Here is a 27,117-nt window from a genome sequence, read left to right on the forward strand (position 1 = left end):
CAGAATTCTCTTCTTGTACAGCTTCTGTCTTTAAGTAACAACCTTCAAAATGCACGTAATCAAGGAACGTAAGTCACATCAGTGGTGTCCAAGTAATGGCTCGGTCAGCAGCACGGCGAACCACGTCTTAAAGTCGCTTGGCAAACGACACGGCTGCTGCCTTTCTGTGTTTCTGAGTCCCCCCGCGCTTCTCACTCCCCACTTCTTCCACTGCTTGTTCTTCTGTCTTGTCTTACAGTGGAGCCCCTGCTGCCGAGTGGACTCTCATCCCTCTCCTGTAGTACGTGAAAAAAGGCCTGTTGCTGATTGATAAACCTACTGGCATCACGCGTGGGAAAGTGTTTATTTTTCGCCTATTTATGTAAACATTATGTTCTTAATTTGTGGGCTGGCCTGGATACCCAGCCACCATTCAGAATTCCAGATAACTTAATGAACTGTTGGAGCCATTTTTAAATTAAGACCTTTCCAGACATTAAATTTTGCTCCAACTCAGTGTTTGGCAGGTAGTGTGGTTAATTACTTCTAAGGACTCCTTAGTGAAGAGAGCTTCTGGAAGGGGTGAGACCAAGAGTAGGTGTACCACCTGGGAAGGCAGGGTGGCATTGGTGATGGAGTTCTTCAAAAGCTGAGAGGAGATAGGGCACCTGGGTGGCTCAGTCGGCTGAGCGTCTGACTTTGTCTCGGGTCGTGATCTCAGGGTTCGTGGGTTCGAGCCCTGCATCAGGCTCTCCGCTGTCAGTGTGGAGCCCTCTTTGGATCCTCTGTCCCCCACCCCCTTCTCTCTCCTCTCCCCCGCTGGTGTGCATGCTTGCTCGCTCTCTCTCTGTCTCCCTCAAAAGTAAACATAGAAAAAAAATGTAAAAGCTGAGAGGAGTGATGGGAGGAAAGCAAGACAGGACAGCAGAAGGACAGTGCGCGTTTTTGAGAGTCCGGTGGCCATCTGTGCACTGACGGGAAGATTGGAGCTGTTGAGGGCAGGGCTTGGGGAGTCCTCCTTCGGCCATGGCCCCTGGCGCCCTAGGAAGAGCGTTGCTGTCTACAAAGAAGCGACCTTTGCCCGAAAGATTGTAACAGGTCTGACTGCTCTGTTTTGTGAATTCAGAACAAGTGCTACACACTTTGATTCAAATGTAGGAGAATAGACATACATTTTTAAAATTTATTATTAGATTAGTTATGACACCGCCAACACGTGAATCAGGTGAGAAAGGACGGTGGCAGAACACAGGATGAGGAGATGTTGGGACAGAGAAAGGAAGGGCTGGGAGGAGCAGGGGAGACGGGCATCGGGGGAGAGATGCCGAAGAAGGGGAACAGCTCTAAATTTGAAGCGGCGGGAGCCTTAAAAGTTTGTTTTGAAGTAGAAGTTTATTTCCCGGTGAAAGCTTGCGTCCTGTGAATTTTGATGCCTGTCAGTTCGTCAGGTCATGACCCGAGGCCGGACAGGGTGTTTACAGGGGGTGCTAGTGGTCAGTGCCGCAGTCGGCCTCTGTGTGGGCAGTCAGGCCGCCCTTTCAGGGCACCTGGAGCTCCTGAGCGGCACTCGTCTGCTACCAGTGCATTTCAGCGGTAAGGAGCTACCCCTTAATGCATCGGTGCATTCTACTGAAATTTCACATCACGTCTGTTCTTTAACCATTTTAGGACTGTTAACCTTAAAAATAAAACTGCCAGTTATTTTACAGCAAAGAGATGGATTTCTCTGGGAAGAACAGATCGTTTTAATCCGGGACAAGCAAGCTGCCAAAAAACCAAAAGCAAGTCCTGAGAACAAAGGACAGGAGACTCTTTTGGGAGGGCAGGGGGAGGGGAAGAGCGGGGCTGTTGTAAACAAAAACTCCATTGGAGTAAACTGGGAATTGGAAGTATAGAGGTTTCTCGGTGGCTGAGCTGGGACAGACTCTCACTGGCTGGGCTGTTGCCGGGGGGGCGGGGGGGGGGGGGGGGGAGAGGAAATCTTCCTTCTTCCTGCTGGGAGAGTAAGACCGGATCCTTGAGCAAGGTGGGTCTCCTCCTGTGGGTCTGTGGTGGGCAGGGAGTGGTGGGCGTGAGGGCTCCCCCGCGCACGCGCGCCTCCTGATGCCATTCCACACGAGGTTCCCTTGGACTACTTTTCACGTTACTTTTCAACCGTGTGCTTTGTAGGTCTTTTGTCTTAGGAGGTGGTGCTAGGCCTACCGCGATGATGGCTGTGATGGAGGTGTAAGAGTGTGCCCAGCTCGTATAAATGATTCATCGCGGGTACGGAGGGAATCTTCTAGTTACGCTGCTTGCGGGGTTAGCCTGCAGAATGTACTTCTGCATTTGTGGACACGTGCGTGCCGGGTTTATAGATTAGACATAACTTCGGGTTGTTTACTGTTTTTTTTTTCCAGACACGTAATAGTATTTTTTGTTTTGTTTTGTTTTGTTTTTTGAATACAGGTCCAAGGCCATCTTTGGCTAAATTAAGCAAGGTGGCATGCGTCCCAGAGACAACTTACAAATATCCTGATTTGCCTATAAATCGATGTAAGGACGAGGTAAAATTATTTTTGTCATGATGTAATTTTGCTGTTTAAATAAATGTCTGAGGCCCAACATTTTGGTCTACGGCTGGAAAGTGACGAGGTGCCAGGCAAGCGTCCGTGGCGTGTGCCGGACTGTGGGGCGGCCGGAGGGTCCTGTGCCTCGGCCGTGCGATGACCATGCTGATGGTCTTTCTTTGGGCTGTGCTTTAATGTGTTCAGCCTTCCCTCTGAGATAGCTGTCGGTAAACACCTGTCCCCAGGAGAGCTGCTGCTTGAAAAAAACTCACTGCCAAGTGTTTTTATACAGTAATAATGCCCCCTGGCCACCGTTCTCTCCAGCATTCCGCTGGCCTGTTAACTGATTTGATCAATCACCGATACATCTTGTTATCGACAATGCTGGGCCGCGTATAGCAGCAAGACGATCACGCTTTTAATTAGCTACCTGTTATTAAGCCACGTTAGAAATAAGCGTACTGAAACCTTTATTTAATGTACTAGTAGAGGATGAGCTAACAGGTAAAACGAAACCACAAATGTTACAGATATAAGTTTTGTTTTGTTTTAGTGAGTCATGCAACTTCTGTAGAGTAGACCTACTCTAATTTTGGGGGCCGCTACTCAAATTAGACGGTGTTCCCTGACCGTAGCAATTGCTAGAGAGAGGAGTTCAGATAAATTTAGGGTGGAGTCAGGGAGTGGCGGGCAGGAATTGGACTGGAGTTTTAAAAACGCTGTGTACGGTCTGGGAGTGGAACGGTAGAAGTTAATTATTTGAAAATGCATCTGCGGAATTTCAAATGAAATGTTAAAACCACTTGAGGTGACGGCAGCAATGCTTTCGTGTTTCTCAGAAGAATTATGTAAGGTTCGTTACAAGATTTAAAAATACTAGACATTTAAACTTAGCGAGAGCTCTAGAAATTGGTGTTTTCATCTCTGCATAAAGACACTGAGCCCTGGGGCCCCGTGGCTGCCTTGGCCTGGCTCTCCAGAGCCGTGAGCTGTTCCTGTTCACGGCAGTCACAGTGGTTTTCAGGTGGCAACCATTTGCAGCCTTCGTGCTCTTTTGTGACGGTTAGATGGTTACGTAATAATCTAACTTTTAAAGATGAAAGGAAAATAAGTCCTGAACATCCTCCCCAGGTAAAGTTTTCGGTTCGTAGATGATACTATGGCAATCTCAAAAGAATTTTTCTTAAATTGTAGGTTATTTCTCTGATAGAAAGTAATTCTGTGGTGATTATACACGGTGCCACGGGTAGTGGCAAAAGCACTCAGCTGCCACAGTATATCCTGGACCATTACATTCAGCGCTCTGCCTACTGCAACATTGTGGTCACCCAGCCCCGGAAGATAGGGGCCACCAGCATCGCCAGGTGGATCAGCAAAGAGCGCGCCTGGACGCTCGGTGGTCTGGTGGGCTATCAGGTGAGGCCGGGAGCAAGCCACCTCTTTCCTCGTGAGTGTGTTATTCTGTAGAAGTCTACGGTTTCTGCTGGAAATTGAAATGAAACCAGTTGCTTACAGGGCAGACCTGTGGTGTAATGTAAAAAACAGTGAAACTTGGGGCACCGGGGTGGCTCAGTCAGTTGAGCAGCTGACTCTTGATTTTGACTCTGGTCGTGATCCTGGGGTTGTGGGATTGAGTCCGGGTCGGGCTCTGCTCTCTCTCTCTCTCCCTCTGCTCTGCTTTCTCTCTCTCTCTCTCCCCCTCTGCCCCTCTCCCCTGCTCCCATGCGTTCTCTCTAAAAAAAAAAAAATAATAAAAAATAATAATAATGTTTAAAAAGCAGTGAAACTGAATTTTTTGATTAGAACTTCCATTTCTTTCTTGGTTGAATACGAAAGGAGCCAGAATTCTGAGACTCACGGTTTTTGTGATTTTATCTTTGTACGTAGATGTCTTCATACACCACGGTCTTAATGTAAAAATGGTGCAGGCAGTATGGCTAGATAAGCCACATTCCCCCCACCCCCTGAAAAAGAGAAGGAAAAAAATCATCTTGAGAATGATGTTTTTTTTTTTTTTAGTTTTTTTTTTTTCTTTAATGTTTATTTTGAGAGAGAGAGAGAGAGAGAGAGAGAGAGAGAGACAGACAAACTCCCAAACAGGCTCTGCACTGTCAGGAGAGCCCAGTGTGGGGCTCGAACTCACAAACCGTGGATCGTGATCGGAGCCAAAATCAAGAGTCAGACGCTGAACTGGCTGAGCTACCCAGGTGCCTGAGAATGACAGTTTTAACTTAGGGCCTCTAGTTTTTATTCCCTTTCTTACTTACCTCCAATATGGAGGTCCAGTGTGGACATAGCCTTCTTTGTAGTTAAATGTGAACCATTGAAACCTGAAAGTTTTCTCCTTTTTCTTTTCCTTCTCTGCTTTTAGGTAGGGTTAGAGAAGATAGCAACAGAAGACACCAAGTTAATTTATATGACAACGGGAGTCCTGCTTCAGAAAATAGTCAGTACTAAGAGTTTGGTGGAGTTCACCCACATCTTCATCGATGAGGTGCGCACTTCTTGAACACAGCTCTGCCCTTACGCTCGTGTTCTTACTTTGTAAGAGAACAGACAACGTGCAAATTATTGTAAACGTTCCCTCCTCGTAAAGTGTCGTGCCGTTGGTCTGTATCTGCTTTATTCTGTTGCTAGATGTCGATTTTGTTTTTTTGTTGGCGCTTAGCTCTAAAACACAGGTGTGGAGGTTGAGGACTGTGACCAGGTTCCTGGATTAGAGCGGGGTTGGCAAACTCCAGCCCTCGGGCCAAATTTGGCACCTGCCTTCCTACATAAAGTTTTATGGGAACACAGTTTGGCTTGTTTGTTTGCTGGCGCTAAAGAGAGGCGTGGCTGCAGCAGCCGGGCGTCCTCACGACCTGCCTTTTGCAGTAAAAGTCTGGCGGGCCCTGGTTTAGAGTGTTAGTCACATCAGACACTCAGAAGAACTTTCATGGATGCAGGTATTTCCCATCTAGTAAAATGAGGACAGTCGTGCTTTTTTTAAGAAAATAAAGTACACGTGAGATACTGATACAGTCTCCTTTCTTAAGAAGCTCTAGTAAAGAGTCTTTGTGCCAGTCTTAGCTTTCTGGATTTTTCTCAGGATGGAATATTTGATTGATTTTGTTTACATTTTAAACGAGTTTTTTTGTGGTGGGAGGATGTGGTGTTGAGTTTTCTTTCCCAGGAGTTTTGGAAATGCCTGACCCCGCAGTCTTGACTTTTAAAGCCCGTCAGTAATTACGCCTTTCTGGAGGCATGAAAAACATTGGCAAAGAGCTAGATTTGTGGAAGGTTGGAGACGGGGCTAGAGACAGAGGCTGACGTGAAACTGCCCGGGCGGCTGTGGAGGGTCAGCGTTCCACTCTGTTGAAATGCGTGTGATGGTCAACAGCACTCAGACCTACTGGAGGAGGGGCCGAGCAGGTGCATTTGCTAGCGTGTGCGCAGCTAAACGTGGTTTTACATTACCAGGAGACGTTTGGGAGAGTGGAAGGTAGGAAGACGATCTCTTGTCCTTTGCAAAATAGCGTGACGTACAGTCTGGCTCAGGGTTTTTCTTCATGATGGTTATTTTTGAGTGTCTTTAGATTAGATAGAGATGAAATGCAATTTCACGGGCAGTGTATCCAAAGGTGCCATTACCCAGTACGTAATACTTCCTGGAGCCTTAATACTACAGGCTGGCGACAGCAAACGGCCTTGTGGCGTTCGCCCTGGGCAGTTCACTCGAGAGCTCTGCTGCCGGTGCCCCCATTTATTTTCTGTGTGTCCGCTGTCTTTCTGACCGTTGACTGGGCTTGTACGCACGTCCTGGACACACCTGTCCTCCCGCGGTACTGACTTGGTTCCTTCCCGGAGCAAGGGCCTGTCCTGCAGGGGAGCCATGGCTAGCGGAGGCTGTCTTGTCACCCTGCCACCACAGCTTCTGGCTCTGCACCTGTGTCCCCTGCACCTAGTAGGCATGCTGATAATTACCTGCCTCAGCGAAGAGTGGATTGGATATGCTTGAAATTTTAGGTTTATAAGCAATATTGTTCCTAAATGGTGGAATGATTTGAATTTCAAAGGCGATCTAAGAGCAAAGGTTGAAGACGGCCAGGCTGTTGAAAACGGGATGATAATGTTTTTAACTTCTCAGCTCTTGAAAAAGAATAAAGTGGCTTCAGGTAACCATTCCTTCAATAAGCTTTTTCCCAGTACCGGCCTCATCGGGCGGAGATTATCAAGACATGACTGGTGGTGTCTCCCTTCAGCCACTCCCCCGGGGAGACAGATCCCTGCTGAGGTGTGTGTTGGCCGGTGGCAGGGAGAGGACTGTGGGGTCCTCGGGGCAGGAGAGGGAGGCCGGACGGCCCGAGAACCTGGGGAGAAGCCGGGTCTAGAAAGTCAGGGTGTGGTGGCCGCGGGGAACTGAACGCTGAGGAGAAGTCACCTGGGGGCTCTTGGCTGATGAGAGCCTTTATTTTTCTTTCTCGAGTAGGAGACGGGATGTTTGTGCTGAGGTGTTCCGGAGTCTGGTGATAGGATGAAATAAGGATTACATTTATAATGGTGTCCCTGGGATGTCCAGCCATTCATGTGAACGTTAAATACTTTTCAGGTGCTGTTTTTCTTTTCTTTTCCCTGTCCCGCTTCCCCACGGCTCCGCTTCGGTGGGGAGTGAGGAAGGATCGGGACCAGGGGCAGAGGTGGCTGTGGAATAATGACTGGGCCCGGACACCAAGGGGAAGAGCGCTCCCGCCTTTGGACTCGGTGGCCAGTCTCTCCACTTTGGCGGCAAAATGTCCCAGAATCGAATCTTACTGTCCCCTTGTGCATTGAGTTACCCCGGCTGAGTGACAGTTCTTGTAGAAAAGCAGCCCCACGTGACCCAAACGTTTGCCGTTGGCTGGCCTGGGGCCGGCAGAGCAGGGGAGGTTGAGGGAGCTGTGGGTCCATGGGGGCCCTGCCTGCCTCGCCGGGGGCGGGGGGGGGGGAAGGTAGAGGAGGGTGAGGACGGGGCTGCTTTCCCTGGGCTGCAGCTCCCACGCCAGCTCCCCAGGGTGACCCCGAGCGCCCGCAGCTCCCCCTGGTGCCCTCGGCTCCTAGCCTCCATCTGCTTGCCCGTTTGTGGCTGACCTGACCGTGCCACAGCCAACCCGGCCCACCCTCGGTCGCCACGGTTCTGCGTCTCACGGAGCGGGCACGCTGGCCTCAGCCTCCGCCCTGTGCTCACTTGCCAGCCTGGGTGCAGCTGGAGACTGAGGGGAGCGTGTGGTTGGCAGGGGAAAGCAGAGGAGGTGGGTCCGGTGGCTGTCTGTGCCGGGGACGGGTGGGGATGGTTCCGCTGGACTCCGTGACCCCGGGGGGCACCACTGGCATTGCACGCGCAGGACCAGAGATGCTAAGTTCTCTGCCCAGATGCCCCAGAGAGAAGGCCCCAGAGAGAAGCACCGAGGGGGAAGAGACCCACCCGGGCCTCTTCTGTGCCCTCTCGTTCGTGGGCCAGGCGGCCCGGCTTCCTCTTAGCCGGGAGCGCCGTCCGGTCCGTCCAGAGGAAGCGTGTTTAGCAGAGCCAGCTGCCCTGCCCCCCGCCTCCGCGGCGCGGTCATGTGCGTCGCTGGCTGCCATGTGGGGCGCCCCACTTTTCTATTTTGCAGGTACACGAACGGACTGAAGAAATGGATTTCCTGCTGTTGGTAGTCCGCAAACTTCTGAGAACAAATTCGCGCTTTGTGAAGGTAAATCTGATTTCCTGAGTGACAGGAATATTCAGGGTTAAGGTTTATGATTTGGATTTGTGTCTCTTCGTTTTTTCAGAAACCATCGAAAGCAGTGACTCTTGACATTTGTTGTCGTGTGTCCTCCTCCACATCTGGCCAGGAAGCTGGCTCCGGGGCATTCCCTCAGGATGGGAGTGTGGAATCTTTTTTTTTTTTTTTTTTTTTGGATTATTATGTTGCATTAAATTCGGAAATTTTCTCCAGGCAGAAAGTGATGTGATGGTTGTTGACTCTAATGAAATACTGAGTGTTGGATCACTGCTTTTGGTTGAATAATTACCACAGTTTGGAGGTATGTGACTACATCTGCATTCTTTGTTCTAAAAACGACACCAGAAGAGGAATTGAGGGTTTTTTTAATTAAAATTTTTTTATAAAGTATATTTATTTTGGAGAGAGAGAGCATGAGTCAGGGAGGAGCATAGAGAGAGAGGGAGAGAATCCCAAGCAGGCTCCAGGCTGTCAGTGCCCAGCCCGGCGTGGAGCTCGAACCCGTGGACCGTGAGAGCGTGACCTGAGCCAAAGTCAGACGCTTAACTGAGCCACCCAGGCACCCTGAGGACAGTTCTGTGCGCTGCTGTTTTAAAGACTTAGGTTTTGAGTTGACTGAAAGTCCGTGGGGATGGTGATCGCTGTTTGCGTCACGTGAACTAAAAGGAGGAGGGCGTGAACTCGACTGAACTAGCAGAGGGTTGTGATAATTACGTGTTCCCCATGTAGGCCACCCCGTGTGTGGGGAGCAGCTTCCGAAGGGCGGCCGCGGCTGGAGTGTGGCCTCGTGGAAAGGGCTGTGACGGGCTTTGCTGCTGTTGGAAAGCAGTTGTCTGCCAGCCTTCCGTCTGTTCATCTGCTTAGGGAAGCATCTCCTGGGACTCTGCTCCCAGGATGAGACCCGTCTGCCGCAGAAGGCTCACCTGGTGGGCGCCAGACAGATGGAATCTGAAAATTGTGATTGTGTCACTGCTTGACACGATTGTAGCACGAATGCGGGGATTTGGCCGTTCTGTTCCTTTTTTGGAATCTTAAAGATGACATTAAAGATTGTTCAACAATTTGGGACCTTTTGGTTGTCATTTTAAGACTTCATTTTGGGGCGCCTGGGTGGCTCAGTCGGTTGAGTGTCTGACTTTGACTCAGGTCACATGATACCATTGAAATGATGGAAACTGAAGAAAAATTGGAAACTTCATAGTCTAACATATCAGCATAAATTTCTGTAACATGCAAATTACTTAGTCATTAGGAATTATTATTTTTTTAAGACTTTGTTTTTAGGGGCACCTGGGTGGATCAGTCGGTTAAGCATCCGACTCTTAGTCTCAGCTCAGGTCTTGATCTCAGGTCTTGATGGTGAATTTAAGCCCCCACACTGGACCCTGCGCTGGGTGCGAAGCCTACTTAAAAAAAGTCTACCACATCGCTGAAAATGGTGGGCAGGAATTTGGTTCCCATTATAAAAATGGTAGGAAACCATTGGTTGGTTTCAGTATTTTCTTCATTTGTTAAACCTATGAAGCAGAATATTTTCTGGGCCAAGAAATGAGAAATCAAGTTATAGATGGCATTATACTGAGTTTTTTGAAATGCTCAAAAATTCTCTTTTTAGTACTTTTTAAAAAAGAGAGTTGCTGTCAGAGACTTAGATTCGGGAGCGTGGGAAGATGGGCCTGAAGGTCTCCCCTTCCTCTGCCGCACAGACCCTTAGAGGTTCCTGGCTCTGGGCCATCCCCACACCTGCTGGCCCCGCTGTCACTGTTGGCTGATCACACTCACGTCAGTCCCACGCTGGTGTCTTGAGCAGGCTGCCGAGTTGTCTGTCTGGAGGAGAGGCTGGTGGCAGTGAGGAGTCTCGATGGCCTCGAGCAGTCCGGTCTGGCCTCATGTCCGCATGCCGCCTCAACCGAACGGAGGCCCCGCACGCCATCAGCCTCACTGTCCCTCGGAAGACAGTTTAGAGAGCATCTGCCGGGACCGAGTATGCCCCGTGGGGGCCACTCTTACACCCACATGGCTTCTCAGAGGCTTCCTTCCAACCTGAAGCAACTCATCTTAAATGAGTTCTGGTTAATATGCTTTCTACCATTTGGACCTAACATCTTAGGGGAAAATACACATATTTTGTTTACACAGTAACGCACTGGGTCGTCGGCAGCCGGCTGAGAGTTGGGTTTACCCCCGGTGAGCGTCTCAGAGACTGGCGGATGGCGCGTGTCCTTCGTGGCCCTGCTGCCTTGTCCGCTGCACATCTGGGGTGCTGTGGGTGCTGCTCCTGGCTTTCACACAGAGTTTCCCACGGAGGACATCCCGTATTTGCTTCCTGGCACAACTGACCACTTGTGGTGGGTCCCCAAGCCTCTGTGTCCTGCTTCGGCCTAGGCTGGTTTCTCTCCGCTGTGGCCCTGGGACCGACTGCTCCAGATTCGTGGCTCAGAGCCGGGGTTTTATGGCTCCGCGTCTGCCTCTTTGCTGTTCTGCTCCCTGGCGTTTCTGTAACACCTCGTCTAGTAACTTGCTCGTTTTTACTTTTGTTTTCTGATGCAGAGGTTCCTTTTAGATAAGTGGTCATAGGTTAGCTTTATTGTAGTCTCTCACTTGATAAAATAATTTAGGAGAAGTAGTAAAAGTTGGTTGTCTCTGAGCATTCGTTCAACTCTAATAATTTGTACTCCGTTAAAGATTAAGTCAATGTATCATACTGAAGTTTTGAAAATTACTAAAGCAGAAGACAAGCTTGGTAATTTAACAACATCACATTTAGTTGTTGTTGCTCTTGTTTGTTCTAATGGTTTCTCTTCTGCAGATAATCCTCATGTCGGCCACCATCAGTTGCAAAGAGTTTGCAGATTACTTTGCCGTTCCTGTCCAGAACAAGATGAACCCTGCGTATGTTTTTGAAGTGGAAGGAAAGCCCCATTCAGTCGAAGAGTATTATCTTGATGATTTGGGGCACATGCATCACAGCAGGGTATGTTGGAAGGCATCGTTTCTTTCATAGCAAATGTGCCTTTGTGTCAGAGTAAGCCCGCACTGGTCAGCTGCAATTGTAAGACCGTACGAAATCCAAGCTGGGAGATGGTGCGGGCTGGGGCTGGAGAAGGACGGGTCGGGAGAGCCCCGAGTTTGTTGCTGTGAACTGTGGGCATCGAAACACATTGTACGCTCCTGTGAAAGTTGTTGGATTGGTTTTACACTTTGTTGGTGAAAAGTAAAATGTCAGATTTTGGTCAGCTACAAAATTGTAGATTCAGTTGAGAGTGGGAGGTAGTTTTATTTCAAATTTTACTTTGATTAAACTGCTTCTTATAATACAAATTGTGGTGCTCTCAATTGAAGGAGGAGTGTACTGACGGTGAAGGACCGGGATAATACATCCTTACGAAAAGTTGCAGTTGATTTGACATTATTTTCACGTGGGTAATACATTTACAGGATTCAAAAATCAAAAAGAGGTTTATGAGCAGGTATAAACTCTATCCTTCCCCCTCCTGTCCTCTGCTCAGCTCCCCTGCCAACGAGAGGAAACCACTGTCACTAATTTCTTAGGAATCGTGCTGTAACTCTGAATGTCTATATGAGCAGATACAAATGTGCGGTTTCTCCCTTTGCAGAAACAGCAGTGCCCTCGGTGCACCTTGCCTTCTCGTTCTGCTTTTCGTGTCCTTTCTCAACTCACAGCTTATTCATTCTCTTTTCAGAGCTACATTCTGTTCTCTCATGTCCGTGTCTCACTAATCTCCAGTATTTCTGGCCTTCTTCTTTTTTAAGTTTCTTTATGTATTTTGAGTGGGGGAGGGGCAGAGAGGGAATCCCAAACGGGCCCTGCACTGTCGGCACCGAGCCCAACGTGGGGCTCCACCCCATGAACCGTTAGAGTGTGACCTGAGCTGAAACCAAGAGTTGGAGGCCTAAACCGGCTGATCCCCCCCGGGTGCCCCTGGTCTGTTCTGGTTGAAAGCAGTGCTGCGGGAGGAGACTGTGCGCTCCCGACGGTGTGTTCAGAGGCTGGGCTCTCTCTGCCTTGTTACTGTTGACATTTGGGGCCGGTTCTTTGTGGTGGGGGCCGCCCTGTGCACTCACTGTAGGATGTTTAACAGCGTTTCTGGCCTTGATCCGCTAGCTGCAAGTGGGGCCCCCACTGTGACCACCAACAGTGTTTCCAGACAGTCCGTGGGCGGTCGGCTGCCCCATTGAAGACCCCTGTGTAGGTTATGCCTTGTAGAAGACAGCGTCTGCTGGTGGAATTGCCGGGTCAGAGGGTGTGTGCACTTGTGATTTTGATGGACGGTGCCAGACTGCTCTGTGTAGGAGCTGGACTCGTACCACAAACATTTGTGATGTGGAAGTAGACTGTAGCCTCGACGATGGTGAGTCAGCCGACTGGGTTCCACCTAAGGTAAGAAGACACATTTTGTCAGATCTGTTACAGTGGAGGGAGGCCAGCGATGGCCATTAAAATGTGGCACGTCTTTTTTTCCAACTTTGTAGATGACAGTATTTCAAAAAAACAGGAAAGTTATAAGAATTTTATAGTAAACACCTCTCTGTCACCTGGATTCTAAAGTTCACGTTTATAAAAAAACTGTCAGAACCAAGAAACTAACTGGTATATTATTAGAACTAAAGTTGTATTTATTTGGATTTTACTGGTTTTTCCCTAATTTCCTTTCTCTGTCTCAGGGTCCCACATTGCTTTGAGTCGTCATGTCTCTGTAGGCTTCTCTGGGCTGTGACAGTTTCTCAGACGTCTCTTATTTTTGATGACCTTGACGGTTTGTAGGAGTACTGGTCAGGTATTTGTAGGATTCCCCACTGTTAGAATTTTTCTGATGTTTTTCTCATGAGTAGACTTGGGGCTATGGATCTTCGGGAGGCAGACCACTGGGGTGAAGTGCTGTATTGTCACGGGGGGACCGCCAGCGTGGCCTATCACTGGTGATGTTGGCCAAGGAAGTTTTTAAAAAAATTTTTTTATTTGTTTTTGAAAGAGAGACAGTGTGAGCAAGGGAGGGGCAGAGAGAGAGAAACACAGAATCTGAAGCAGGCTCCAGGCCCCACGCTGTCAGCACAGAGCCCCACACGGGGCTTGAACCCACCAAACTGTGAGATCACAACCTGAGCCAAGGTCAGATGCTCGACCGACTGAGCCACCCAGGCGCCCCTCCTGGCCAAGGAAGTTTTAGCCAAACTTCTGCCCTACAGTGTTACTGTCCCTTTTTCTTTTGTGTATTTGTATGTGTTTACCTGTTTCTTTGCTCATTGCCTGTTTCCCTCCCCCCCCCCCCACCCCAGTGAGATGTAAGCAGCATAAGAGAGACACGTCTGTCCTTTGCTGTTTGGACACAAGTCACTAATTGCAGCCCGTATAGCCCGTATTCAAGGTGGAGGGGAGAGGGCACTTCGTCACATTTAAAAATTTTGTACTTTCTGGCCCATTTTGGAATGTGAAAGTACCGATGGTTTTACAAGTCTTTCCAGCTGGCCGTTGTGTGTTGGAATCACGTCGATGATTGCTGGTGGGTGCACTGTGGAGTTGGGTCAGGCCTGGGCACCTGCCCTCTGCTCCCGTGCGGGCGGGGCAGCCTGGACTCCTCTCCAGCCAGGGGCTCGCTCATGTTCTCCAGGCTGGGGAGAACCCGGTTTTGGCATTTGCATACCCAGTATCCTGTTCTTGGTACTTAATAGGTACTCAGGAAATATTTCGGTGAATGAATATATTAACATTAAGCCTTATAAAAGCAGTATTTTGTATAGATTCTGCTGTATAGTTTTTGGAGTCAGAAGAGTTTTAAAAATTCTAGTTTTGTTATTGTTACTACTCCCTGGGCGCACCATCTAATGTTACAGGGGAGAAGCAGCGTTCCTTCCGCAGACACCAGCCTTTCTCCCTTTCTGCCTTCTTAGGGACCTTTTCTGATTGACTGTTGCCCCCTCCTCGCTTTTTTTTTTTTCTTTTGTAATGTTTACTTTTGAGAGAGAGAGAAAGACAGAGCGTGGGTTGGGGAGGGGCAGAGAGAGAGGGAGGCCCAGAATCCGAAGCAGGCTCCAGGCCCCGAGCTGTCAGCACAGAGTCTGACGTGGGGCTTGAACCCACAGACCACGAGATCATGACCTGAGCTGAAGTTGGCTGCTCAACCAACTGAGCCCCCCCGGCGCCCCAGCACCCTCCTCGTGTTACCTTTCCTAGTGCCTTCTCCACTGCCCCTTACCTGTCCCCATTTCATCAGAACTGAGTCTCTCTCATCTTAAAAAGCACCCTCACGAGGTCCCGTGTTTCTCTCCGTGGTCTGGCTCCCACTGCCCCTGTTCTGAGATGGCATTTGTCAGGATCACTAGCGACTTCCTTAAGTTGAGAGTCCTCTGCCCTAAACTTACCATGACCTCCTTGTAATATTTGACACCTTTGGCCAGTTTGGTTTTCTTGAAAGTCACCCTTCCCTTGAGGCCAGTGTTGCCCTTGTGGTCTTTCTGTTGCCAACCCTGGCTGTTCTTTTCAACGTCCTCTGAAGAGTTCTTTTCACTACTTACTTTAAACTTTTTTGTTTTCACCCTCCCCTTAGACGTGAGACAGGAGGGAGCGCCCACGATGTGTAGCTTTAGTCCGGAAGCAGAGCTGAAGGAGAGCGTGGCCCCGCCCACCACTCCCGCGCCTTCCCGCCCTGGACGGGGCTTTTATAATCCTGTTCACAGTTGGGCAGTAACCCACTTCAAGGGGATCACGGGGACGGTGAGACAGGTGGAGGCCCCCATCCTGCTCCCCGATGGTGCCTGGCCGTCTCGGCATCGTTCTGGCAGTCTCTCGCCCTCCTCCTGGGACCAGCCGGCCGGCCTCGGCACCGCCGGCTCGTGGTGACGGCAGACGCGCAGGGCTCCAGCCTCTCCTCGTGGGGCAGAAACACGAGCTTCAGCCTCCTTCTGTTGACGGCGTCACGGTCGTTAGTTCGGCGGAGGAGTGAGTCTCTCCGTTTCCGCCTGCGTGAATTCGTTCCCTCCACGTTTCTGCCCCTTCCCCTGCTTTATCTTTTGTCGGAGCGCATCGACCGAGCGAGTGGGCCCGTTTGCTCTGAGCGCACTGTACCGTCTGGGGGAGCAGAGACCTCGTCTGTCGTCTGTTGTTTGCCCCTGACTCTCACACGTGGTGGGGGCGAGGGCAGCCGTGGATCAGCGGGCCCGTGACCCACCTCACTGTTCCCATCGTTACCTGTGTGACGCCTGCTGGGAGAAAGCGGGGCTGTATCTGGTGTCTTGTATTGTATTTAAATGATAGTCTTTGGGTTTGGATTCTAGAACACAGTGAAGTTACTTCTGAATTGGTGACGTACCTTTTCCGTGGCTTACTGGTTTGTAGAAAAACCGTTCTGATGGGTGTGAATGCCACTGTTGGGGTTTGTGAAAACTATGCTTTCTTTCTATTTCTGTTTTGTATGTTTCTGTTACGGTTATCGTTTGGATAAAGTAGAAAGTCGTTCCAGGTAAAGATAGAATGCTCCTTCACAGTTATTGATGAAATAAAAGCCGGTTTGTTATTCTTACATTAGTAGGATCGTACTAATAATGAAAAATGGTTTACCAGCTGACTTAATTTACTCTAAAAATGGGGGGAAAAGTTTGCATCTGTGGCTAACTACTTATCACTTGTAGACTTCTGATGTGTTTTTCACAAAGTTAAATGCAGTGCTTTGAGCATAGTACTCGATAAGTAAGGTTATTAAATACACCACAAAAGCTTTCTTACTCTTGGTGCAAAAAAACCCCCGATATGGCTATGAAAGAGATTTTCTGGAAATTATGCCGTAACTGTTGTGCCGGATGTTGTAGAGAGACTCTTCCATGGTGGTGGCCTTGGTTCCATGAAGCCGTCAGCTCAGACCAGTGATGCCAACCTCACCGGGGGGGGGGTGGCTGCTGCGGTTGACTTCCCGCATTCTGCGGAGGTGTCTGGAGGGCAGTTTTGAATGAGCTGGGCTCATTAGTTTTGTTTTAGTATGCGATTAAAAGTAGTCTGGCGACCCGTGCCCTGGTGCATAGGTGACTTCGGTATATTCTTCCTGTAAGTTGGCAGATGTAATGGGGTGTTAGCCTTCCCCGGTCCTTGTGACGGTGGTGGCGGTGATGTCTCAGGACTTGTTGAGACAGGCGCCTGACGGGAGGGGCGCCGGCGCTGGGTTCTGTACGCATCTGGAGCTGCTCGCTCTGTCTTCAGACTAGGTTTCCCGACAGACGTCCCACCTCTGTGTGTCTGCACTCTGAGCCCATCTGCACCCCAGTGACAGGGACAGGGGGTGAACTCGTCCGTACCGTGTCCGTTGGGGCCTGGCGCTCAGCAAGCGTTCATGTATTGGCTGCTGACAGTACTCTTTTTTATTGGGGTGTTAAAGTGACGCACTAAAGACAGTCACCTGTCTGAACCCAGAACCCCTTGTAATCCTGTTCTGATCTTCCGGCCTTTCCTTTTCCTGTGTTTAGCTTTCTCCTCACATCCTGGAGGAGCCGGTGATTACTAAGGACATATACGAAGTCGCTGTCTCCCTGATCCAGATGTTCGACCACATGGATGTGAAGGAAAGTGGGTAAGAGACGCTCCGCTTGGCAACGTGCTTCACGTGCGAGTTCAAACGGTTCGCTGTTTGTTTAGAAACCGTTTAGTGTTTTTATAATGTTAACGTGTAACTATAGATACCTTCTCCAGTAGTCACTGTATATTTTAAAATAATGTCGGTACATTGGCCATTTTTTTTTTTTTTACTGGAAATTTCCACTTTATTTTATTTTATTTTTTTTTTAATTTTTTTTTCAACGTTTATTTATTTTTGGGACAGAGAGAGACAGAGCACGAATGGGGGAGGGGCAGAGAGAGAGGGAGACATAGAATCGGAAACAGGCTCCAGGCTCTGAGCCATCAGCCCAGAGCCCGATGCGGGGCTCGAACTCCCGGACCGCGAGATCGTGACCTGGCTGAAGTCGGACGCTTAACCGACTGCGCCACCCAGGCGCCCCTGGAAATTTCCACTTTAAAGTAGTAAGACCAAGTACAGTTTTAAGACTTGACAATTTTAGAAGCCAGCAGTCACAGCCTAAAGAGAGAATGGTTTCCAGACATGCTGAGTCCTGTCAGTCCTAGTCTGAGGCAGGTGGAGAGGACCGCGCTAGGAGAAGGTGTCGGGCGCATTTCCTTGCCTTGGTTTCTGTTTGTTAAGAAGATATGGGGGGCGCCCCGGGGCTCAGTCGGTTGAGCGTCCGACTTTGGCTCAGGTCGTGATCTCACAGCTTGTGAGTTCGAGCTCTGCGTCGGGCTCTGTGCTGATAGCTCGGAGCCTGGAACCTGCTTCGGATTCTGTGTCCCCCCTCTCTCTCTGCCCCTCCCCAGCTCATGCTCTCTCTCTCTCTCTCTCTCAAAAATAAATAAACATTAAAAAAAAGAGGAAGATCCGCTCCCCACCCTAAGGCTCCTTGGTCACCCATTTGCTCACGTGTTTAGCTGGACCTTTGAAGCGGAACCTGTTTTCCCTTAAGAGCAACTTCAGGTTATCAAGGGTGGTTGGAGTCTGTGATATAAAAAATACTGTATTATGTTCTGAACCCTCCCTGTGTTCATTTCCTGTGGCTCGTAAATGCAGTTTCTGTGTGAGAATGACAGACCCGGACGATGTAGAGTCCGCCTCCTCGCGGCAACCGGAACGTGACTGCGGGCCGCCTGTCCTTCCAGGCCCGACGCGCGCGTCCATGCCTCCCTCCTTTTACTGTCACTTGCGAAGTGCAGACATCCGTGACGCGTGAAGTCACTCGTCTTGCGGTCCCCCTGAACACGACCTGAGAATGAGTGGGCCGTCATCCCGTCCCGTCCCCCACAACCTGCGTGCAGTTGTGTTACTTTAGTGGTTTCTGAGCTCCTTCAAGTTTTGGTCTTTCTTTCTTTCTTACCTATTTTAAAAGATTTCTTTCTGGCTTTGATTTTTTTTTTTTTTTTAAATTAGACACAGAGTGCACAGGCAGGGGAGGGGGCAGAGGGAGCCAGGGAGAGAATCTTAAGCAGGCTCCCTGCTCCGCACAGAGCCTGACTCAGGGCTAGATCCGTGACCTGTCATGGCCTGAGTCAAAATCAAGTCAGACACTTAACCGACTGAGCCAGCCAGGTGCCCTTATGGATTTTGTTTTCTTTTAAATAGACTTTATTTTTAGAGCAGTTTTAGGTTCACGGCAACGTTGAGGAGTAAGTACAGTTCCCACGTGCCCGACGTAGTCACAGTGCCCCCTACCGTCAGCGTCTTGCACTGGAGCAGTACCTTGTTGTTGACACATCATCGTCGCCCCCCAAGTCTGCAGTGTAGGCTTCACTGATGGTGTGCATTTGATGGGTTTCGGCAGGCGTGTGATGGTGTGTATCCGGCGTGGTAGTATCCCGCCCCCAGATCCTGTCTGTCCTGCCTCTTCCTCCCTCCCCTATAACCATGGCAAACACGGATCTTTTTACTGTCTCCCTGGTGTTGCCTTTTCCAGAATGTCTTGTGGTTGGGATCATACATACGCAGCTCTCTCAGATTGGCTCCTTCACTTAGCGGCAAGCATTTAAGTTTCCTCCATGTCTTTTCCTGGCCCGTAGCTCATTTCTTCGTAGCGCCGAACAGCATTCCCCTGTCTGGGTGGCCCCGCGGTGTGTTTATGCGTTCACCTGCTGAAGGACGTCTTGGTGGCTTCCGAGTTCGGGCAGTTATGAAGGAAGCTGCTGTAAACATGTATGTGCAGGTGTTGGTGTGGACGTAAGTTTTCGGCTCCTCGGGGTGAGCACGAAGGAGCAGGATCGCTGGATCGGTTTTGTAAGAGACCACCCAAGTGCCTTCCAGGGTGGCTGTGCCATTTCACGTTCCCGGCAGCGATGGATAGGGGGCCCCGTGCCTCCGCGTCCCCACCAGCATCTGGTTGTGTGAGAGTTCTGGGTTTGGCTGCTCGTGTTTTGGCACGGAGCTCTTGTCAGATGTGAACTGTGCCTTCGGCATTATATTGTGCCCCGTTCGGTCTTGCTTAATGCTGTGGGGCCTGAATTCCGCTTTGTCATGTTTCAGGATCGCAGCCCTGCTTTCTTTCTGTCTTGGCCTCTAAAATCTTTGCCCTTCCTTTGCTGTCACTCTTTTCTGAACGGCTTATGTTTAGGTATGTCTTTTGCAGGTAGCAGAGTTGGGGGTGGTTTTTGAGTCGTTTGAAAAACTTTGGCTTTACTGAGTTCAGCCATCCGTGCTTATTGATACGACCGTGTGTTTAGTCTCACATGTGTCATACCTACTCTATGGCCTTTTCTTTCGTTTTAAAATCTTTTCTTGGTGGTTAGGAAGGTTTATAATGTCGTCATTGTAGTTAATGTATCTTTAGAGAAGGCCCACAGACTTCTTTTCCATTGTGAAGGCTTCTGACCCTTGTTCCCTGGGGAAAATGCTCATTGACTTCCACCTGTTTGTTAGCTTTGTGACAAATGGAGCATCCTGTTCGCCTCTCTCTGTTCCCCTTCCTTTTCCCCTCATTAAAAAAAATTTTTTAATGTTTATTTTCGAGAGAGAGAAACAGAGTGTGAGTGGGGGGGGGGTGCAGAGAGAGGGGAAGACAGAATCCGAAGGAGGCTCCAGGCTCTGAGCTGTCAGCACAGTGCCCAATGTGGGGCTTGAACTCACAAACTGTGAGATCATGAACAGAGCCGAAGTCGGTCGCCCAACCTGCTGAGCCACCCAGACGCCCCTCCCCCTCATTTTTAAAATGGCTTTATCAAGATACTATTTACATAACATATGATGCACCCCTTTAAGCTGTACAGTTGAGTAGTTTCTGGAATATTCACACATACGCGGCACCATTACCACAGCCCATTTTAGAATATCTTCATCACCTTAGAAAGAAACCCTGACCCTTTCACTCTCTTCCTCATTCTTCCCCTTCACCCCTGGTCCTAAGCAACCACTAATCAACTTTTTGTCCCTATAGGTTTCCCTGTTCTTGACTTTCATGTAAGTGGAATCCTGTAGGATGTGATCTTTGGTGACTGACCTCTTTCACTTATTGTGGGTTTTCACGGCTCGTCCATGTTGTAGTGTGTATTGGGACTTTCTTCCTTTTTATGACTGAGGTCAGTCCTCTGTTGTAGGATACACCACGTTTCATTTATCCACTTGTGTATTGATGGTGACTTAGGTTCTCTTTCTCCTTTTGGCTTTTGTGCAGAATGCTGTTGTGAAAGTTCATGTACAGGTACTTGTGTGGATGTGTATTTTCATTTTTCTTGGGTATATACCTAGGAGGGGCATTGTCAGCTCATATGGTAACTCTGTGTTTAACCAGTCGAGGACCTGCCGGACTGGTTTCCAGAGCACCTGGATCATTTTACATTCCCACCAGCAGCTTGTGAGGGTCCCCGTTTCTCCACGTCCTTTCCAGTACTGGTTGATGTCTGACCTCTGATTCCAGCCATCCTGGTGTGTGTGATGTAGTATCACGTTGTGGTTTTGACTTCCATGTTGCTGATGACTGATGATGTTGAACATCTTTTTTAGGAGCTTATTGGCCATTTGTATATCCTCTTTAAAGGCGCGCGTGTGTATATTTAGAGGCATACGTCCTTTGTCCGATTTTAATTGGATTTTTTGTTTTTGTTTTTGTTTTTTTACTGATCATAAGGATTCTTTGTATATTCTAGATACAAGCCCTTTACCAGATACATGGTTTGCAAATATTTTCTTGCATCCTGACGGCTGTCTTTTTACTTTCTTGCTGGTGGTTTTGAAGCACAAAAGGTTTTAATTTTGGTAAAGTCTAATTTGTCTAGTTTTTCTTTTGTTGCTCATGCTTTTGGTGTCATAGCTAAGGATCCATTGCCAGGTTCAGGCTCATCAAGATTTACCCCTTGTTTTCTTCTAAGGGTGTTACAGTTTTGGTGTTTCATTTAGGTCTTAGGTCTTTGAATTCAGTTTTGTGTACATGTGAGGTGAGAGTCTAGCTTCATTCTTGGGCTTGTGTGCTAACCACTCGTCCCAGCACTGTTGGTTCAAAGACTCTCCTGTGCCCATTGTGTGTTGGCACCTTCTTGAAAATGAGTTGGCCATAGACGTATGGACGGGTTTATTTCCGGACTCTAAATTCTCTTCCGTTGGTCTCTGTGTCTATCCTTGGGCTAGTACCACACCACCTTGGTTACCACTGTTTTGAAGTAATTCTGAAATTAGAAGTAGGAGTCTTTCTAACTTCATTCTTACTCAGGATTGTTTTGGCTATTCCAAGTCCCTCGTACTCCTGGGTGAACTTTTAGAATCAGCCTGTCCATTTCTACAGGGAAGCCAGGCCTCTGAAAAGGATTGGGTTGAGTCTGGAGATCTGGGGAGTGTTACCATCCTAACTATGACCGTATTCAGTCTTCCAGTATGAGATCTTTTCCTATTTCTTTAGATTCTTAAAAATCATTTTCAACAATGCTTAGTAATTTTCAAAGTATAAGTTTTGCACTTATCTTGTCAAACACATTTCTGTGTTTTACTCCTTTTGATGTTATCGTGAATGAAATTATTTTCTTAATTTCATTTTTTGATCATTGGAGATGTATCAAAATAACAGTTGATTTTTGTGTATTGATCTTTTATCCTGCAACTTTGCTGAGGTCATTTATTAGTTCTGGTAGGATTTTTTAAAACTTTTTTTAATGTTTATTTTTGAGAGAGAGAGAGAGAGAACAAGTAGGGGAGGGGCAGAGAGAGAGGGAGACACAGAATCCGAAGCAGGCTCCAGGCTCCCAGCTGTCAGCACAGAGCTTGATGCGGGACTTGTACTAACAAGCTGAGAGATCATGACCTGAGCCGAAGTCGGACACTTAACCGACTGAGCCACCCAGGTGCCCCATTTCTGGTAGGGTTTCTTAGGATTTTCTGTACCCAAGGTCATGTCGTTTATGAACAGAGAGTTTTATTTCTTCTTTTCCAATCTGGATGCCCTAGCGCCTTCACCACAGTGCTGACCGGAAGTGGAGGAGCAGGTATCCTTGTCTGGTCTGTGATCTCAGGGGAAGCCTCCCGGTCTTTGACTGTGAAGTATCATGTGTGCTGTGGGTTCCTTGTGGGTGGATGACCTTCATCAGGTTGAGGGAGTAAACTCCTGTTGCTGGTTTGTTGAGTGTTTAGATTTTATTTTATTATCTTCTTAAAACTTTTTGTGAAAGAGTGTTAGATTTTGTTTAAATGGTTTATCTGGGTCTGTTGAGGTAATGATGTGAAATTTGTTTTTTTTCTGCTAATATAATGTATTAAATTAATTGATTTTTAGGTATATTTTAAAGATATTTTTATTTTTTTTAATATGAAATTTATTGTGATTGGTTTGCATACAACACCCAGTGCTCCTCCCAACAGGTGCCCTCCTCCATGCCCATCACCCACCCTCCCCTCCCTCCCACCCCCCACTCTCCCATCAACCCTCAGTTTATTCTTAGTTTTTAAGAGTCTCTTATGGTTTGGCTCCCTCTGTCTCTAACTTTTTTTTTTTTTTCCCTTCCCCTCCCCCATGGTCTTCTGTTAAGTTTCTCAGGACCCACTGATTTTTAGGTATTAAAGCGACTTTGCATCCCTGGGATAAGTCCCACTTGGTCATGGTGCACAGTCGTTTCCGTATGTTGCTGGATTTGGCTTGCTTGTATTTTGTTGAGGACTCTTGGCATCCATAGGTACAAGAGGTCTTGTCTGTAGTTTTCTTGTGATTTTTTGTCTGGTACTGGCCTCATTAAATAAGTTGGGAAATGTTTTGTTTTTCGCAAGTTTGTGAAGAATTGGTATCGATTCTTTGAATGTTTGGTAGAATTCTGCTGTGAAGCCATTGGGTCTGGGCTTTTCTTTATGAGTAATTTTAAACTTCTCAGTTCAGTTTATTGCTTTATTATAAGCATATTCAGATTAAAAGAAAATTTTTTTAATCTCTGTTTTTGAGAGAGCTCTGGGAGACAGAGTGAGAGTTGGGGAGGGGCAGAGAGAGAGGGAGACCCAGAATCCAAAGCAGGCTCCAGGCTCTGAGCCATCAGCACAGAGCCTGATGTGGGGCTCGAACCCATGAACCGTGAGATCATGACCTGAGCCGAAATCCAGCGCTTAACTGACTGAGCCACCCAGGTGCCCTCACATTTTTTTCCCCCTTGGGTGAGTTTTAATAGTTTGTGTCTATTTAGGAATGTGTCCATCTCCTGTCAAGTATCTACTTTGTTGGTGTACAGTTTTCCATCGTATTCCTCCGTAATCCTCTGTATTTCTGTAAAGTAATGCCCTTTCTTTCATTTTTAAAAAAAATGTTTACTTATTTTGAGAGAGAGAGCACATGTGTGAACTGGGGAGGGGTAGAAAGAGAGGGAGACAGAATCCTAAGCAGGCTCCACACGGTCAGCACAGAGCCCGATGCAGGGCTTGAACCCATGACTGTGGGATCACAACCGAGCGAAAGTCCAGAGTTGGACGCTCAACCAACTGAGTCACCCAGGCGCCCCTTTCATTTCTCATTCTAGTGTTTTGAATCTTCTTTCTTTTTTTCTTGGTCAAAAGCTAAAGATTTGTCCATTTCTGTTTTTTTTTTTTAATAAATTTTTTTTTTAAATGTTTATTTTTGAGAGAGAAAGAGAGATAGCATGTGAGCAGGGGAGGGGCAGAGAGAGAGGAAGGCACAGAATCAGAAGCAGGCCCCAGGCTCTGAGCTGTCAGCACAGAGCCTGATGTGGGGCTCGAACTCACGAACTGCAAGATCATGACCTGAGCCGAAGTCAGACGCTTAACTGACTGAGTCACCCGGGGGCCCCCAGATTTGTCCATTTCATTGATCTTTTCAAAGACCTGGGTTTGAGTTTGTTGATTTTTGTTGTTGTTGTTTTACTTTATCTTACTAGTTTTCACTCTAGTCTTTATTAATTCTTGGAAGAGCTGATCAACAGCAGTCTGGGCTGTGCTGGGACCAGTACCTGCAGAGGAGAAGGGGTGTGGAGATTAGCTAATGACTGCAACACAGCGTCTCTGGGCCCCCATCTGTTCCTGACGGTGTCTTACTGCTAAACTGAAGACACCTGATTTGCTTCCCTGTCTCTGGTCTCTCCCTCCTGCTAGAATGTGAGCTCCACAAAGAGCAGGGACCTTGTTTGTCTGTTTTGTTACTGCCCCGTCTGCCTGCACGAGGAGAGCTCGCGGTGTGCAGAGAACCAAAGTTCTGATTTCACACCGAGGAAATACTTTGACAGGAGTGGGAAGGCAAGCTGATGGTTTGAGTTTAAGTTTTACTTGTAGTTATTTTAAAAGTTTTGTATTTTGAGATTCTCGATTACAATAACTAAATTTCAAGGGAAAGTTTGGCAGATGAGTTTTATGGGAATCAAGACTCTTGGGCACCCCCAGTGACTGTGGGACCATGTCCCAGGACCTCTGTGTTTTCTTACATACAAGAAAACATGCTGGATGATCTGTATGAGACTTTCGCGACAGAAGCCTGGGCTGTCAGGGTTCTAGACCAGCAGTGGCTACTTTTGCCAGATTAACGTTTGTGCACTCAACATTTGTAACAGGAGCAAGAGCTCGTCGGGTGCCCAGTTTGTGGCGGAGCGGAGCAGCGTGTTGGTGTTTTTGCCAGGTGAGTGTCATGCTTGTGGCCTGGAATTATAATGCCCTTGATGGAGGCTGTGTTTGTGTCTAGCCCATTTTGTGAAAAATGGTACTTGGCTCTGTGTGTTTAGTCTTTTTAGACTCCGAGAACATGAGCACATGTGGTTTTCAGTTTGATCTCTTATCGTAACCTTTGCATTGCTAAAATGATGATGAAGAGTTTAATTTTTTTTAAGTTTTTTTTTAATTGTGCTTCTACTTTTTAGGCTTTCTTCCTTTTTTTAAAAAAATTTTTTTTACACTTTATTTTTGAGAGAGAGAGAGACAGAGAGAGACAGAGCATAAGCAGGGGTGGGACAGAGAGACAGGGAGACACAGAATCCGAAGCAGGCTCCAGGCTCTGAGCTGTCAGCACAGAACCCATGAACGGTGAGACCATGACCTGAGCTGAAGTCAGACACTTAACTGACTGAGCCACCCAGGCGCCCTGATCCTTTTTTTTTTAAAGTTAATTTATTTACTTTGAGAGGGAGAGAGCATGAGCAGGGGAGGGACAGAGGGAGAGGGAGAGAGAGAATCTCAAGCAGGCTCTGCCCCATCAGCATAGACTTGTTGATTTTGACACTTAACTGACTAGCCACCCAGGTGTCCCAAGAGTTTAATTTTTATTTTATTTAATTAACTTATTTTTAAGAGTTTAATTTTTTAAAGCCAGTTTTATCTGCTTCCAAATTTTCAATAAAGTAATTGGCTTTGTTAAATTTGTCGTTTCACATATATCGTCGTAAATGTGAGGTGATTGCCATCATCGTACACGCAAAGCTTACTTAATGACGATGTTGCTGCTGTGACACCATGAGAGTCATCAGAAAAGTCCTTGTGTCCCTATCTCAGTATTTGGGAAATCGGCCTTGTGAATTACCTGAGAAAGATTAATTTGTGGTAAATTGTACTTTTTCAAAATGATGTTTTTGATTTTTTAAATACAGTGGTATAGTTTGGTGACACATCATGACGATAATTCACATATTTTTTGTTGTTAAAAGGTAATGATAGCACATGAGTCTTTGTACAAGTAGTTTTGGAGAACAAAAACCCTAAATCAAAGTAGCTTACTTAATTTTGGGATGCACCATTTGAGTTTGCAGCTTCAGTTATGTTTTGCTTATGTTGCTGTGGATTACTTTTGTACCCAGGAAACAATCATCGCTGCCAGTGGGGTGGGGTTGCAGTTACCCCAATAAACATTTATCAAAGACTGCTGTGCGTGTGGTGGCGTATGAAGGAGAAGTGTGGCCAAAGCAGAGCCACGGTGTACTAGCTCAGGAATACCTAAAAAGGAGATAAATGCCTTCTAACTGTTAAACATTGTCTGCGGCAAATATTTATGAACGGTATTTTACAGTTTACTTTGTCTCGTGTCTGTTACGTGTTTATGTGAACGCAGGTTGGATAGATGTTTATTTTGTGAATTGATCTTTTGGGAGCCGTTCTGTATTCGTTCTCTAGGACTGCTGTAACAATGCTACGAAGTGTAAGGCTCAAAACAATGGGAATTTATTCTCTCACTGCTCTGGAGGCCAGGAGTTCGAAATCAAGGTGTCAGCAGGGCCTTGCTCCCTCTGGGGCTCCCGGTAGAACCCTCCCTTGCCTCTGCCGGCTTCCAGCAGCCACCGGCCATCCATCCTTGGTGTTCCTTGGCTTGTGGCTGCGTCCCTCCTATCTCTGCCTCCCTTGTTAACATGGCGCTCTCTCTGTGTGTCCCTCTCCCTTCCTCTTATGGGGACACCAGCCCTATTGGAGTAAGGTCCCGTCCACTCCAGTCTGACCTCACCTTAGCTCGTTACGTCCGCAGTAATGCTGTTTGCAGACAGAACCATGTTCTCAGGTACTGCGATTAGGACTTAGCACCTCTTCGGAGGACACAGTTCAGCACATTACAGGGTTGATAGTTCAGGTTGGGACAAGAGCACATGAAAGTTTGATGTATCCATAGACATTTTTTAAACCTAATGAAAAAAATTTAGCCTATCTGTGTGACCAGGACTTTTTGAGTACTATTTTTTGGTTGTAAAATGTTGCCTGTTGACCATAGAAAGTTTGGAAAAATCAGTGGGAAATAAAAAAGAAATGTAATTATTCGGATGGCCACACTTGCAGGCGGTCACTGTTGTGGGAAGGGAAACACCAGAAGAATGGGTTTTTTTTTCATATTTTTGAGTTATCGGTGGTCAACGTCATTGTACATTTTTA

General features: G+C 47.6%; 1 protein-coding gene across 14 annotated transcripts in view; it reads left to right on the forward strand.

Moving 5' to 3' along the window:
• Window positions 1–27,117, forward strand: part of TDRD9 (tudor domain containing 9) — a 118,693-nt gene that overhangs the window by 22,014 nt on the left and 69,562 nt on the right. For 10 of the 14 annotated variants that reach the window (XM_045060596.1, XM_045060597.1, XM_045060601.1 and 7 more), the window contains exons 3-9: window positions 2,428–2,525; window positions 3,723–3,944; window positions 4,900–5,022; window positions 8,156–8,236; window positions 11,079–11,243; window positions 16,742–16,845; window positions 24,828–24,892. In XM_045060596.1, the coding sequence (XP_044916531.1) occupies window positions 2,428–2,525; window positions 3,723–3,944; window positions 4,900–5,022; window positions 8,156–8,236; window positions 11,079–11,243; window positions 16,742–16,845; window positions 24,828–24,892 (858 nt within the window). Of the gene's footprint in view, window positions 1–2,031; window positions 2,245–2,427; window positions 2,526–3,722; window positions 3,945–4,899; window positions 5,023–8,155; window positions 8,237–8,437; window positions 8,571–8,598; window positions 10,618–11,078; window positions 11,244–16,741; window positions 16,846–24,827; window positions 24,893–27,117 lie in introns of those variants that run through there. The other 4 variants (XM_045060605.1, XM_045060604.1, XM_045060607.1 and 1 more) reach the window with 4 other exon arrangements.

The sequence above is a fragment of the Felis catus genome, chromosome B3 (genome assembly GCF_018350175.1).
Source record: "Felis catus isolate Fca126 chromosome B3, F.catus_Fca126_mat1.0, whole genome shotgun sequence".
In the NCBI taxonomy this organism is placed as follows: Eukaryota; Metazoa; Chordata; class Mammalia; order Carnivora; family Felidae; genus Felis; species Felis catus.